The sequence below is a fragment of the Chamaea fasciata genome, unplaced genomic scaffold (genome assembly GCF_029207755.1).
Source record: "Chamaea fasciata isolate MVZ Bird 193981 ecotype frontalis unplaced genomic scaffold, bChaFas1.0.hap1 SCAF_9, whole genome shotgun sequence".
NCBI classification, from domain to species: Eukaryota; Metazoa; Chordata; class Aves; order Passeriformes; family Sylviidae; genus Chamaea; species Chamaea fasciata.
Genome location: NW_027094094.1, coordinates 12,979,617 through 12,993,466, shown reverse-complemented (window position 1 = coordinate 12,993,466; position 13,850 = coordinate 12,979,617). Strand labels below are relative to the sequence as shown.

Below are 13,850 nucleotides of genomic sequence, written 5' to 3'. Positions count from 1 at the left end.
CACACAGAGTCTTGAAAAAAAACACAGCCAGGGGCTTGTTTTTAATCGCCGTTTCCAGGTGGTACACCGATGAGCCAGGCTCTGGAACATAACTGAAATAAAGTACAAAAATCCCCCCCTGGAGCCAGGGGTGACCAAGCCACAGCTGGGCACAGCCAGACTTTTCCTTTGGTTTGACGCCCCTGGGTGCCCAGCAGGGCCCCCCCATCTCTGCCCATCCCCAGGGGTGTCCCCAGGGTGGCCCCAGCTGGCACATGGAGCACCACGCCCCTCTCCCCTGGCAGGCTGGGCATCACAGAGGCATGGGCTTTTTGGGGGGGGAAACAAAGGGATGCTGGGGGCAAGAGCGTGGGAAAGGCACTGAGGGCAGGCTGCCCCGTGGCAGGGGTGAAGGGGCACAGACTGGTGAGGTGTGAGCTGGGAGAGGGTGATATGTTTCGATAGGTCCTATAAAAATAGAGTTATTTAAAATGGCACAGAAACGAATTCCCTGACAAACACACAAAGGGGCATGAGGGAGGCTGGCATGGGCAGAGACAGGGCACACACCAAGTGACTGGGTGACAGTGCCAGCAGGGATGAGAGGGAGGGGACAAGTCAGCCCTCCCCCTGCCCAAGGTGACCCTGGCTGAAGCCAGTGCTGCTAATCCCCAGGAGCTAAGAGGATCAGCAGAAACCAGTTCCGGGCGGCCCCAAGGCCAGGACTCAGCACCCACCTGACCCCACATCTCACAGGCACTCCTCACTGTGGGCACCGATACACCTTCACCCCAAGACCTCAAGGCTGGGGAGGGGGCAGTGCCTGTTGTCTCCCCTGCCCCTTCACAGTGGCAGCAGTTTGCAGAGCTGGGGAAGAGCAAGGCCCCCACCCAGCCCCACAGCTCCCAACATCACAGGAGCTGGAGGCCCCTTCAGCCCTCCAAGCATGGGGCAAGGGCAGGCAGCATCTCAGATTTCGGTGGCTGTTATCTCCTCAAAGGGTTGGTCAGGTGGGTCACATGGTTCGGGCAGGGGGTCTTCGCCCTGAAGCCGGAGATGCTGGAGCCGCTGCTCGAGCCGCCGGTTGCGCCGGTACATCTGGATGTAGCTGTACTGCAGCTGCTTCTGGTAGCGGATGACCCGCTCCTTCTCGCCCTGCCATGTGCCACGTTCCTGCTCGAAGGCATCTCGCTGCTCCTGCCCGCGCCGCCGCTCCAAGGCCACCTCCGCACGCAGCCGCTCCAGCTGCCGCCGCAGGCCCACACTGCCCCGGGGCTCCTCGCTGGCTGGGGGGCATCCTTCACCAGGTGGGGGACATCCTTCACCAGTGCCTGGTGGGCATCGCCCGCGGGCAGCTTCCCGCAGCCCCACCACCTCCTGCTCGAGCCGGCCGGCTTTGGCACGGAAGAGGTCAGCCTCGCTCTTGCGGCGCTGCAGTTCGTTGGCACAGACCTCCAGCTCCAGCGCCTTGAGGCGGGCGGCCTCCTGCAGCCCTTGCACCCGCCGCTCACCCGCCTGCAGCTGTACCCGTGCCTCCCGCAGCTGAGCCCGCAGCCCCAGCAGCTCGGCCCCCCGCTGCGCCAGCTCTGCCTGTGCTTCCTTCAGCTGCTGCTTCAGCAGAGAGATCTCCCCTGACTTCTGGCACACCTGTGGGGACGATGGGGTTCAGGTGCTGGCAGGACCCCCTAGCCAGGGCCTTTGCCCCCTGACATGCGCTGCTGGGTAACTTACCTCCCACTTGGTCTCCTCCAGCCGGGGTGCCAGCTCAGTGCGCTCCCGCTGGAAGGAGGCACAGCGACGCTCCAGCAGTTCACGCTCCTGCAGCAGCTGGGTCAAGTCCTCCTGCAGCTGCTTCTTCTCCTGCTGCAGCTGCAGCACCTGGAGCTGCAGGACCTGCTGCCCCCGATGAGCTGCATGGGCCGCCTGCCGCGCCTGGGCCGCACAGCGCTGCCGCAGCCCCTCCAGCTCCTGCTCACACCGACGCTGCTTCTCCTCAAACACCTGTGCCAGGGGATGCACAGGTGCTGGGAGGGCAGCACTGCACCCTCCCACTTCACCTGCCATCTCCAAGATCAGCAAAACAGGGAGGGGACAGCACATCTCCCCCAAATGAAGGAAGGGTCTGGGAAGAGTGTGATGTGGTGGTACACACCTCCTTGTGCTCCCCTATTCTTCTGCATGATGGACTCCCCATGTTAGCACCCCCAGAGCCTACAGGGCTCCTCCAACTCCATCGCAAGCAGGGAGAAGCCACAGGTCCCAGGCTCATTCATAAAAGGGCGCCCCAAGATAAGGCACCCCAGTCTGTACAACTGGTCCCATGGGCTATACAGGGCTCCCCCACAGACTACATAGGACCACCCAACTGGTGGGAAAAACCCACATACCCAGACCCACAGGAAAAAGTATCCCCTTGCAAGGGTCTGTAACAGGTCCCTACCCCCAAACCAGGGGGTATGTCCACACCCTCCTCTCCAGGAAGGGAGACAGGTACAGGACAGGCGGACACCAGGGACATACCTGGCAGATGGCCACCTCGTTTTCATCCAGGCTGTCACGCAGGAGCCGCAGCTCGGCCTCCCTCTCCCGCAGCTTGTCCTCCAGCTCCCGCACCAGCATGGCCTCCTCGCCAGGCAGCGGAGAGCGCCCACAGGAGCCGCTCTCCGAGGAGGGCCGACCCCGACCACTCAGCGAGCCCGTGCTCTTGCTTGAGGATGAGCGCCCACTGTCCGAGTTGGAGGGGCGGCAGCCCCCCGGAGGGTCGAGGGGTCCGTGGGGGGTGGTCGGCAGGGCACCCACCTCTGGGTGCTGGCTGCAGCCCGTGCTGTATGTGGGCAGGCTGGAGAGGGAGTTGCGACCCGAGTCCGAGAGGGTGCTGGCACGGCAGCTCAGAGAGCCAGGCTTCTCAGCACCCAGCAAGTGGGTGAGGCTCACCTGGCTCTCCGAGAGCCCCAGGCGCGTGCCTGGCTGGGCATTCCGAAGCTTGGATACCACTGGCTTGAAGGCCATGGGGCGGATCAGGGTCTTCTCCACATTCTGCCAGGAAAAGAGGGGAGAGTGAGGGGTTGGGGAAGAAGCCCCATTAGCCCCAGGAAGGGCTGCCTAGGAAGGTTACAGTGAATGCCCCCAGCCCTGATGTCTTCACACCCCAAAGGAGACAGAGGCCAGTCACCACCCACTTCATCGCCTTTCCATGGGTGTCCAGGCGAGCTCCCCAAACACCCCTGGCATGATGGAGGGGACATTAAGAGCATAGGGATTGCCACCTCCCCAGGGACACCAGAAGTGTGGCCATATGACCCCATTTCACACATCTGAGCCAACAGTCCCAGTGTGGCAGAGGGTGTAAAGTCTAGACCGCAGCACACACCCACCCACCCTGCTGCTCTACCCCCCCACCTCTTCCAGCTTGCCAGAGACAGGTACAAGCTTGGGGGGCGGCCCCCGAAGGTGATCACTTGGTGCTTGGTCATCACGGAGATCATCTGAGTCACTACAGGGGCTGGCAGGAGAGGAGGCATCAAGCCAGTCACCACAGAAGCCCCCATTGGCGTAGGAGTGGGTGACGCCGGGCACAGACACACGGGGCTCCTCAGGGGTGGCCCAGAGTAGCCCCTCCTGTTTGCAGAAGGAGGCAGTGGAGGGGTCTCCATCACTTGCGCAGTCGTGGCGAGGCCGGGCAGGCAGGAGGCTGCCCACACTGCCCATGGCGGCAGGGGGTGAGCAGGCGGCGGCGCGGAGCTGTGTGGCCCCCTCAGCAACGGCCTCAAGGGGCACTGGCAGCGTCTGCACGATGGCCATGGCGGGGGGGCCCCTGGCAGGCAGGGGCACGTGGGCAGCCTGCAGGGAAGGGAGACAGGGCATCAGAGCCATGGGCACTGAAAACAGTGCCCCACCACTCACCCAGGTGGGCACGGGGGCATCCCCAAGCCCCCAGTCACCATCCCCAATCTTATAGGCGAAGGTTGTCTCAAGGGCAGAAGGAGATGCCAAATGAACCAGAACAAAACCAGGATTAGTTGGGGGGAGTGGTACCAGCAACCCCCAAGTTGGCCTCAGCACCCCAATGGACTAGCCTGGGGCTGCCAGGGTCTGTGGGGTGCTGGTGGCACTGTAGGGCAGTGGCGATGCAGTCCTGCCTCATGCCGTGCCCTGGCGTGACCCTGCCACGGGAAGCGTGCCAGGACTGGAGGCGAATCCCGAGAGGCCTGCAGAGAGCCGGCTTACAGGCAGCCTGCCCGCCTGTCTGCCCCATGGGCACCTACCAGTGCGGCCTCACAGAGCAGGGAACAGCCCCCCACACCAGGGTCAGCCACCTCCTTTGCCCCACAGCCCCCACCTCTCACCAATGACCCCATAGAGCCGGCTTTCCACCTCAAACCATCCTCAGTGGGGCACAGGGCTCCCTGGAGAGGGCCACCAAGGGGGAAGCTGCCAGGTGGGCACCAGGCTCTTTCCCAGTCCCAACACACGGAGGCCTATTCCCGCCCCCTCCAGCCGGGGGGGCTCTGCCGGTCTCTGCAGTGACTCCCCCTGCCCCAATCCACGCCATACGCCCGCGTGACGGGAGCCGGCCGACGGGCCGGATCCATCCCCTGCTGCCTCATCGCATCTCGCACATGGCTGCGGCTGGCACAGGGCGCGGGCGGGGGGGGGGGCGCTGCCCGCACGGTCTCGCCCGCCGAGCTGTCACCTGAAATCAATCCGCCTGCCAGCGCCCGGGGAGGGGCGAGCAGGGGAGAGATGCCGGCGAGCCAACCCCCCCGCCACCGTCACCCCCACCGGCACGTGCCATCCCCAGGCACCGTGACCCCACACCGTGCTCGTGATACCCTTGGGTGGGCAGGTGGGTGACCCCCTCCCCCCCCCCAACAGCTCCGCTCACCTCGCCAGCCGCTGCCCATCCGTCCGGTCCTCTCGGGCCCCCGCACCGTGAACACGGCTCCGTCGGCCCCTGAGGAGGGGAGGAGGAAGAGGAGGGGGTCAGGGGGCTGAACGGCAGCAGGGTCCCCCGTGCTCCCCGCTGCGCTCTCTCCCCACAAGTCCCCTAGCTGGCAGGGCCAAGGCAGGTGATGCCAGCGTGGCACTGAGGGTGGCAGGGGAGCCCGGCGGCGGGTGCGCTGCTCCTGGCACCCAGGGTGGGCTGTGGTCACGCCAGGAAGTGTGGTGGGGACAAGAGCCCACCATTGGGGACCTGCTGCTGCCAGAGGAACACCAAAGGGACATCTAACGGCCTCCCAGCCCAGCCAGACAAGGCATTGTACCCCACCCCAGCGAAACTCCCCCGGGATGTGCAGGTCAAGGGGATGGACAGCACTGGGGACAGTGGGTCCCTGCACAGCCTGGAGAGGACACGGTCACTACTTGGGGCCCCGCTAGGCAGGCGGTGGGAACAGACTCCATCTTCTCCCTCCCCCGAGCCCCCCGGCCTGCCGAGAGGGTCCTACCGCCGCCCGCGGAGGGAGAGTGCCCAGCCCGGCCTCCAGCAACCCAGTAAAACCAGTCACCATCTGGGGTGGCGTCACCTCCAGCCACTCCGGCCGGAGCACAGCGTTGCCGGATCCCACCCTTCCGACCTCGAAATGGCATGGGAACACTCGGTCCCTGCTCGGCCAGACCCCCACCCCGAGCTGCTCTAGGGATTTCGGGCCCCCGGGGACCCCCGTGCCTCGACGGCATCTCAGGGCCACCCCAGGACAGGGGGAATCAGGGTCAGCCCCCGTCCCTCCCCACATACCCAGCACATGTGGGACCGACACCATCCATGCCCGGCTGTGCCCCTCTCCAGGCCCCCGGCACTCTGAGGTTCCCCCGATGATGCTGCCCCCCTTGCCCGCCCAACGCCCCCCCCCGCCCTCCCACCCACCTTCCGCTGCCCCACTGAGCCCCAGAGCGCCAAGCCTGTCCCACGGTGCTTCCACCCATCCCAACCCCACAGCACCCATCCCAACCCCACAGCACCCTGAATTACCCCATGGCGCCCGGGGGCCCCACTGCCCTACAGCTCCCCCACACTGCCTTAAACCAATCCCCAAAGTTCCCCACGACACCCCCAAAATGCTCCTGGGCCTCTGCTGCACCACACCGCCCCGAAAGTGCTCCTAAAGCATCCCCAAAGTGCTCCAAAACACCCCCAAATGCCCCACAGCGCGCCTAGGCCTGCACTGCCCCATAGCTCGCCCCTGAATCACCCCAAAAGTGCCCCGCGACCCCCTCAACTACCCCATTCAGCCCCTGAGCCTCTGTATTGGCAGGACCGTCCCGAAGTGCCCCTGAAACATCCCCAAAGCACCGCACGGAGCTCCAGGGCCGCCGCTGCCCCCCCCAGCCCCCGGACTCCCCCAAATCGGCCCCGGGGGGCCCGGCCCCACAACACCCCAAGCACCAGCAGCTCCCTCCGAAGCACCCTGCCACCCAACTCCCCGGAGCGCCCCCGCATCCCGCCGGCCCCGCGGGACCCCCGGGCGCCCCGGGCCCGGCCCCCGCACTCACCGCGGCCCCGCCGCCGCCTCCCGCGCCGCGCCGCGCCCCGGCCCCGCCCCGGCCCCGCCCCCTCACAGCCACGCCCCCACGGCTCCGCCCCCGCACGGGGCCACGCCCCACGCGGACGGGGCCGGGACGCGGCGACACGGCGACACGGGGACACGGGGACACGGGGGGGGGGGGCGGGGGGGGCGTGGGGCACCCTCGCCCGGTACATTCCCAGTCACGTCCGTTCCGGGGATTCCCGAGGCTCATCCCCTTTTCTCCCCCAGCTAAGCCCCCCGTCTCAGGGCTCTGCACCTCCAAAGTATCCCCAGGCCTCTGGGATGAAAAACCCTCTTGGTTATGCCCCCTCCGCAATTATCTGGTAAGCCCAGCACTCTGCTAAGGGGCCTGGGGGCCTCTACCCCGCTTGACATCACATCGTCCCTCCCCATGACTTGTTACGGCTATTGCCACCCTCCAGCCTTTTGTGGAGACCCAAACTGGGGGCAAAAGGAGAATAAAATAAACCCTCAAGAAACCACCTGCCCCCCAGGGTCTGGGATCAGCCAAGATCCCCCCACGAGCTCAGCTTCTTTACCCCCTCTGGGGACCATGGCGGGATAGGTGGGAGATGGGGCCCTGGGCTATCCCACTGCCTTACTTCCACTCTAGAGTCCCATGACAGCACCTCACCTGAACTAGACTGGGTCAAATGGAAGCCAGTCTAACTGAATGGAAGGGACCCTTGGGCTGAGGGGGGAAACCCGTAGCCCCCACCCACACCACCATGTGAACCCAGACCCAGCTCCACTCCCTCCTGCTTTACCTCTGCTTCCCCAGGACAGTCCTCTGCCACCACCCTCATCCTGCCTGTGGGTGCTCACACCTGCACTGACAGCACCCAAGGGTGCTCTCCAGGCAAGCTGGTGCACCCCGGAAACCTGGGGCTGGGTGTGTGCCACCCGCCTGCTCTGGGCCCTCATTATGGCTCAGGTTAAAACTATTCCCAGCACGGAGGTCGGTAATAATCCAGTGTGCCAGGGCTGAGGCAGGATGCTCACCACAAGCAGGGACATCATCAGGGGGCCACCTCCTCCCTGGCCAGGGTACCCTCCCCAGACCCAGGGTACTCCAGTCACAGAGACAGAAAAGGCACTCATATTTATGCTTTAATAAAACTAGAAAGAGGAAAAAAAATCAAAGGGATTAGACCAAGATCCAGCCATGGACACTCCCTACCATGGCAAGGACTAGTCAGGTCACAGTATTTGATACCCACCGCCCTGAGGGCAGATCCCCCAAACCCAGCAGAGCAAGGCAGGACTGTTTCCGACATGGTTTTATTGCTGGTGATGCCCCCCCAGAGAAAGGGGCTTGGGAGACCCTGAGCAAAGTGGGACAGGTCAGGCACCAGCTGAGCAGCTAGAACTGGCAAGTTCCATGTAACACCTGCTCCCACCCTGGAGCATGAGCCACCCACAATCTCCCACATTTTCCTTCACCATCTTTCCTTTGTTGCCTCCATTCCACACAGGATTGAGCCCACAGACCTTATTTATGAGAGGGGGGGTTTCTACTACGTCCCTCTGCATAGTTGCCCCCCACAATCCCTCTCACTTAGTGACAGCTCAGGATTTCAGCTTCATTTTAGACATAATTTAACAACCTGCCCCAGGTCCAGGTTTACCCAAGTCCCAGACCTGCAGAACATCCCCACCGCCATCCAGCTTATTCTGCCTCCACTCTCCCCATGCTGCCTGCACTCAGCACCAACACAGAGCAGCCAGTGTTTGTCAAAGCACCGTCCCCAGCCACTCTTCGCTAGGATGAGACCACTCCTCCTCTCATGGTGGACCCCCATCTCAGACACTGTGCTGATGGTCAAGAGGTTTGTTCATGCAGGAGAAAGGGCCATAGAGGTGCGTGACAGATGCTCCCAGGGAAGAGGAGCCGGCATATTCCAGCCTTGGGCTGCCAGAACCAGTCTCTGTTCCTCCAGACGAACTGAGAAAGAGACCTGCTGGGCTCACGGCTTCTTGGAGGCTCCTGAGCCTCCCTCCACGATTTTGTTGGCTAAAATCTCCTTCTCCTCCTTCATCTTCTTCAGCCTGACCTTGCTTTTGGAAGATGAGAAGGAGAGCGAGGCCTTGCTGAACTCCAGCGGGAAGATACCCACGTCCCCGTCAAAGCGATTCTTGGACACCTGCAGGTAGCGCTTCCCTGGCCCTGTCACCAGCTTACGGTCCTGCAGGATGAGCACGTTGTCAGCCTCCTGGCTAGCCTGGGGAAAGGAAAACGTCTCCAGGAGGGTGTCAAGAATGCTGCCAGAGTGACAGGCTACAGAGATGCTCACAAACACTTGCCCAGCTCCTTTAAACCCTTTTACAGAGCACCCCAGGCCACAGCAACTCCAGCATTTCCCCAACACCAACCCCTTGTGTTCCCCTGGAACATCCAGTGACTCACCAGGGCCATCCTGCACCACAGCCCACCCTGAGGAAATGGGATCAAGGTTGTGTACAGAGAGCACCTCCTGCCCACTACTGCAGGGTTGGTCAGCATCACGGAAGAGACCGGAGTACTCAGAGAGTCCATCCCCGCACCCTCCCTCTTTAATTATCTCCTGCAACATTCCACTCACAGTCAGTATTAATTAACTGCACCTAAAACCCCAACAGAGCTTTAGCTGACAATGGGTATGCCCTCTGCCTCCATCAGGACTCTGAGAGACATCCCACACCTTTTAAGGCCCCAGCGATGATCCAGGGTGCTGATGGCAGCTGAGGATGACCACCCAACATATACTAGCCCCTTCCTGGGAATACACTGTGCCCAAGGGACAGGAAGGGCCATCCTGGCCCAGCTCACCTTGGCAGAGCCAAAGATGGAGGCTGTCTGCAGCTCCTTCTCATCATCCTCCTTGCGAGGATGGATGATCAGGGTGATGTGGCATGTGTTGTCTGTGGCAAACTTGCGGAAGGCACCAACGATGTAGTCCTGGGCAGCGAGCCTGCCACAGCAGCAAGAACGGGGTCAGGGACTGGCATTGCTTGGTGGCTGGGGGCAGCAAGGTGCTGATCCCCACAGCAGAAACCACCCAGGAACCTGAGGCAAACAAGCCCACACAGGAAGAGGGATGTGGTATGGCTGGCAACCTGCTCACCCCTTCCCACATCTTCCTCCCAAGGGCACAGGTTGCACTTTAATGAAACACGGTGGCCAGACAGAAGGTGACACCCTGTGTGGGTCCCCAGCCCCTGGTGCAACACCTCACAGGGACAGCTCCAGCAGTGAGGGTGGCAGAGAAAGGAAGTGTCAGACTGGAGAAGGGCTACCTGTCCGCAGAGATGTGCTCGTGTCCCATCATGAACTGTAGATTGTCAACGACCACATGGGTGATGTCATACATGTAGACTGCATGCTGCATGGTGTCAATCACTGTCCTGAGCAGGGGAGACCAGGATCAGCCCCAGCAATTAGAGAAGGTTGGGATGAGAATTCTGACCCAGGCAAAGGGATGGAGAGAAAGAGCTGGAAGGTACCAGGCTGGGTCCTGATGGGATCTGGGCACATCCCACCTCTGCATCTTCCCCACTGTACAGCACGTGCAGCCCCATCCCCCAAGTAAAGGTAGTTGGGATCAGAAGGACCCAGGTGCCCACACAGCCCCTGCCTACTGCCCTGCAATGCCTCCAGCCCACCGGGATCCTCAGAGCATATAGGGATGCGTGCAGGTGCCACAGTGCCTGATGAATAAAAGGAGTTGGAGGTGCCTGTCCTCCCTCTTCAGCGAACAACAGCACTGCAGGTAAGCAGGGTGTGAGGGGACATGTCCTGCCATGGGCACAGGCTGGCTTCAGAGCAACCACCTAGCACAGGGTCAAGTCCCCTCCTTCAGGCCCACCCCAGAGACAGGCTGTGAGAGCACCCATGAAAGGAGGAACACAGGTGGTTGGCCACACAGTCCCCACACACCACCCCTGGGACTTGAATAGTCCCAGTGTGTCTCCTGCCAGCCCTAAATCTGTGACTCACTGCGGGGGGAAGAGCCCCAGCTCCCCAAGGCCCTGCAGCACATGCCATGAGGGGTAAATGCCACTGGGAAGGGAGGTGCAGGACCATACTTGATGTTCTGCTGGCCATGGAAGGTCATGAAGTAGAGCGGGAGCTCCTCGAAGCGATCAGCCCACTCATCGTACAGTTCTAGCTGGTCCTCCAGGCGCCGGCCAGCAAACTGCGTCAGCATGATTTTGGCCAGGCGGACGTTGTTGATCTCGAAGCTGCCCCACAGCGTGCACACGCCCTGCATGCACAGGTCCAGTGCATACTCACTGATAAACGTGGTCTTCCCACTGCCCGTTGGGCCTGGTACAAGGACAACAACAGGAGAATTACCAGGGGGAAATGATCTGACCCATCCTCACCATTGGTGTTGGGGGTTTGGTTAGAGGTGGAAGCACCAGGGAGCGGGGTAAGAGAAGCCCATCTGCAGCACTCACACCACAAACAAATTCTCGTGCCACACTACACACCTGGGTGCTTGGGCATGGCCTCCCACAGTTATGCGTCCCCACAGGTCACTGTGAAGGGCTGGGCAGCCAGTGGGGTGAGCGCAGGGAGGGCCCGGGGTGGCAGGTGGGAGCAGGGGTAAGGAACAGCTCAGGACTTCCTGCACTGCCCCAGGCAAGGAGCCCTTCACCACATTGGCATGCACGGTCCCACCGAACTGAGGAATGCACGCCAGCCTCTCACATACCCGCAAGACAGGCTCAGCGAAAGCCTTGAGCAGGAAGAGACCTGCAAGGCTCATGAAGCACCACCCCCAGGAGGGTGAAGCCACCAAAGACCCCTCTGCTCACTCTGTCCACTAGTCACTGTGCCCGTTACCTGTGAAGATGGTGAGCTCTCCTCTGCGATGCCCTTTGAGGAGCTTGTTAAGCTCGGGGAAACGTGTCCACTTGACGCCAGACACCTGCTCGGTGTTGACCAGCTCCCCGAACACCTCCTCACGCAGCTGTCGGAAGGAGACGATGGATTTGTGGCTGGCAAGCAGGGCAGAACGCAGGATTTTGGTGACGTTCAGGCCCTGGTTCAGAGCTTCCAAAGGCCGGGGCTGCAGGTTGCCAGGGCGCACCAGAGAGCAGCGCTTGAGGCTCAGCTTGCGAGCAAAGAGCTTGGCAGCTTCCCAGGAGCGCAAGTCCTCGCCGAGCCACAGCGTGATGCGCTTGAACTGCTCCAGGTAGGGGAGAAGGGTGGGAGGCAGGTAGCTGGTCCCCCGTGGCAGGGCTAGGCTGGCCACTCCTGCAGCTTGGTGCAGGGCCAGGGCATCCAGCTCCCACCCAGTTAAGACCAGCTCCGTGTCTCGGCGGCCAATCAGGGGCAGCCCAAAAAGATTGCGGTAGGCATCGAAGCGGGGTAGAGTCTCTTCCACGTAAGTTATCGTGCCCCCATTTTTCTCCACCCTCACGAGCTTCAGGCCCTTCAGGGTCGCATCTTGAGGGCTGAACCAGGGGAAGACGAGAGACCTGGCAGTCCTCAGATAACGCACACCGAAGCGTTTCAAGGTGGCATTTGTCACCTGGGAGATACCAAACAAAGCCTTGGTCTCCTTGGTCTCCTTCTCATCTAGCAGCTCCCAGAGCGGCAGAGCCCGTTCCCAGATGCAGCGGGCATCCTCGCGAGCCTGCCGCATTTCCTCCTCCATCTCCTCCGACCTGGCAGGGGGAATGGGGGAAATGCCACGGAGCCGCATTTCCACGTTAGCCTGGAAGTCCTGCCAGGTGCCCTCGGCCAGGGTGGCTGTGCACAGGAAGCTGCCCGTGGTCTTGTCAATGAAAAGCGTGAACGGGGCATTGGCCGACAGCGGCTGGTCCCCGCGGTCGCCGACGAAGAGGCTGGGGGTGTGCAGGCAGCTGTACCCATCGTGGAAGGGGATCTCCTGCGCCCGCAGGTACTGCCGGATCTCGGTGACGGAGACGGAGGGCGCGGGCCCGTCGGGGGAGGGCAGCACGTCCTTCTTGTAGCGCCGCTGGCCGAGGCGGCCCGGCGCCCCGGGGCTCAGCGAGGCTCCCTTGCTCCTGGCCCCGCCGCACAGCAGCGGCAGGAGGCGGCTGGCGGCTCTGCCGGGCCGCAGGGGCGCCAGCGCCATCCTGACCGCCCTGGCACCCGCCCGCCCCGCCGCCGCTCCGCATGGGCGGCTGCCCCGCGGCCCCCGGCCCCGCAGAGCCGCTCAGGGCGCAGCCCCCACGTGGGTCCGCACGGACACCGCCATGGCCGGTCCCGCTCCCGGCGCGTCACTTCCCGGCGGGGCCGGCGCTGCCCCGTCCCGCCCTCCCGCCGGTTCCGGCTCCGGGTGAGCGCGGAGCCATGACGGGCCGCGGGTCGCCCAGCCGGTTCCTGACCGCCGTGCTGCACAACGGCGTGGGCCGCTACGTGCGGCAGCTCCAGCGCCTGCAGCTCCTCTTCAGCCCCACCGCGGCCGACGCCCGCGGCGCCAGGTACCGCCGGAGGCACCTCCCGACTGCCGGGGATGGGGCGGGGGGAGCCTGGTGACTCCTTGACTGGCCGGACGGGTCTTCCCCTGGGCCTGTCAGCGTGGGGAAGGGACAGTGCTGCTGCCCCTGATCACCCGGCAGCGGCGGGGTGGGACCCCCAACCCCCTGCGAGACGGGGCAGGAGCCGGAAGGCGGCTCCGGGGGCATCACCCCAAGTTCTGCGCCGTGACCCCTCCCGTGGGCCCGGCACGGGCGGACGGTGACCCTCGTCTGGCGGCTATGGCGATTCGTCCCTTCTGTGGCCCGGCTGGGGCTGAGGGTCCCCTCTGGCCCCCAGGCAGTTCGTGGAGGAGGAGGCACAGGACTTCGCCCGGCAACACCCCGATGTCGTTCTCTACGTGAGCCCCCGCTCGGGCCCGGGCCCGGCCCCGGTGCTGCGGGCCGAGTACTGTGAGTGCTGGGGGGTTTGGGGAGGGGATGGGGACGCGGGTCTCCCTGCCCTGCCCTGCACTCTCTCTGCCCGGTGCACATGGTGCCGGGGCAGCCGCTGCGGGATGGGGGAGCAGCAGCTGCCCCCCGGAGGTTGAGGGTGGGGGGATCCCGGCCTGACCCCCTCGCTCTGCTGCAGTGAACGGGACGGTGCGGGAGGAGCTCATTGCCAGCAAGACAAGTGAGGAGATCGTGCAGCTGGCCACCAAGCTGGCCAACCAGTCGGGCCTGGACATCATCCGCATCCGCAAGCCCTTCCACACTGACAACCCCAGTGTCCAGGGCCAGTGGCACCCCCTCACCAACAAACCCTCCATCCTCACCATCCAGGGCCCACGCCCGCAGCCTCAATAAAGCCTCCTCCACCCCCACGTCTCTGCATCCATTTCTCCAGCCTTTAGAGGGACGCTGCTACACTGT

General features: G+C 63.4%; 3 protein-coding genes across 4 annotated transcripts; 1 reads left to right on the top strand and 2 right to left on the bottom strand.

Moving 5' to 3' along the window:
• Window positions 1-11: 11 nt before the first annotated feature.
• Window positions 12-5,798, bottom strand: LZTS2 (leucine zipper tumor suppressor 2). Its single transcript, XM_066191037.1, has 6 exons — window positions 5,717-5,798; window positions 4,865-4,933; window positions 3,379-3,819; window positions 2,500-3,015; window positions 1,711-1,980; window positions 12-1,626 (listed from the first exon to the last, which is right to left on the bottom strand). Exons 1-6 carry the CDS (start codon window positions 5,723-5,725, stop codon window positions 949-951), a joined length of 1,983 nt encoding a protein of 660 aa, XP_066047134.1. The 5' UTR covers window positions 5,726-5,798; the 3' UTR covers window positions 12-948.
• Window positions 5,799-7,598: 1,800 nt separating this feature from the next.
• TWNK (twinkle mtDNA helicase) lies at window positions 7,599-12,632 on the bottom strand. Of its 2 annotated transcripts, none has more exons than XM_066191029.1 (5): window positions 11,335-12,632; window positions 10,572-10,812; window positions 9,783-9,890; window positions 9,316-9,457; window positions 7,599-8,728 (listed from the first exon to the last, which is right to left on the bottom strand). In XM_066191029.1, exons 1-5 carry the CDS (start codon window positions 12,593-12,595, stop codon window positions 8,474-8,476), a joined length of 2,007 nt encoding a protein of 668 aa, XP_066047126.1. In that variant the 5' UTR covers window positions 12,596-12,632; the 3' UTR covers window positions 7,599-8,473. The 2 variants fall into 2 exon arrangements, with proteins under 2 accessions (XP_066047126.1, XP_066047127.1); XM_066191030.1 differs by having other exon boundaries at window positions 7,599-8,692.
• MRPL43 (mitochondrial ribosomal protein L43) lies at window positions 12,607-13,801 on the top strand. Its single transcript, XM_066191031.1, has 3 exons — window positions 12,607-12,944; window positions 13,279-13,391; window positions 13,570-13,801. The coding sequence occupies exons 1-3, from the start codon at window positions 12,637-12,639 to the stop codon at window positions 13,782-13,784; spliced, it is 636 nt and encodes a 211-aa protein (XP_066047128.1). The 5' UTR covers window positions 12,607-12,636; the 3' UTR covers window positions 13,785-13,801.
• Window positions 13,802-13,850: the final 49 nt, after the last annotated feature.

Bases quoted from the DNA above. Each gene is read 5' to 3' on its own strand.
- LZTS2 (XM_066191037.1), bottom strand. The intron at 3,016-3,378 runs GTGGGGGGGTAG...TTTTCCTGGCAG, and splicing joins TCTCTGGCAAGCTGGAAGAG to AATGTGGAGAAGACCCTGAT. The intron at 1,981-2,499 runs GTATGTCCCTGG...CCCCTGGCACAG, and splicing joins ACGAGGTGGCCATCTGCCAG to GTGTTTGAGGAGAAGCAGCG.
- TWNK (XM_066191029.1), bottom strand. From the start codon at position 12,595: ATGGCGCTGGCGCCCCTGCGGCCCGGCAGAGCCGCCAGCCGCCTCCTG. The intron at 9,891-10,571 runs GTATGGTCCTGC...TCCCCTGCTCAG, and splicing joins CATGGCCAGCAGAACATCAA to GACAGTGATTGACACCATGC. The intron at 8,729-9,315 runs GTGAGCTGGGCC...TCCTTTCCCCAG, and splicing joins CCATCTTTGGCTCTGCCAAG to GCTAGCCAGGAGGCTGACAA.
- MRPL43 (XM_066191031.1), top strand. From the start codon at position 12,637: ATGGGCGGCTGCCCCGCGGCCCCCGGCCCCGCAGAGCCGCTCAGGGCG. The intron at 12,945-13,278 runs GTACCGCCGGAG...TCTGGCCCCCAG, and splicing joins GCCGACGCCCGCGGCGCCAG to GCAGTTCGTGGAGGAGGAGG. The intron at 13,392-13,569 runs GTGAGTGCTGGG...GCTCTGCTGCAG, and splicing joins GGTGCTGCGGGCCGAGTACT to TGAACGGGACGGTGCGGGAG.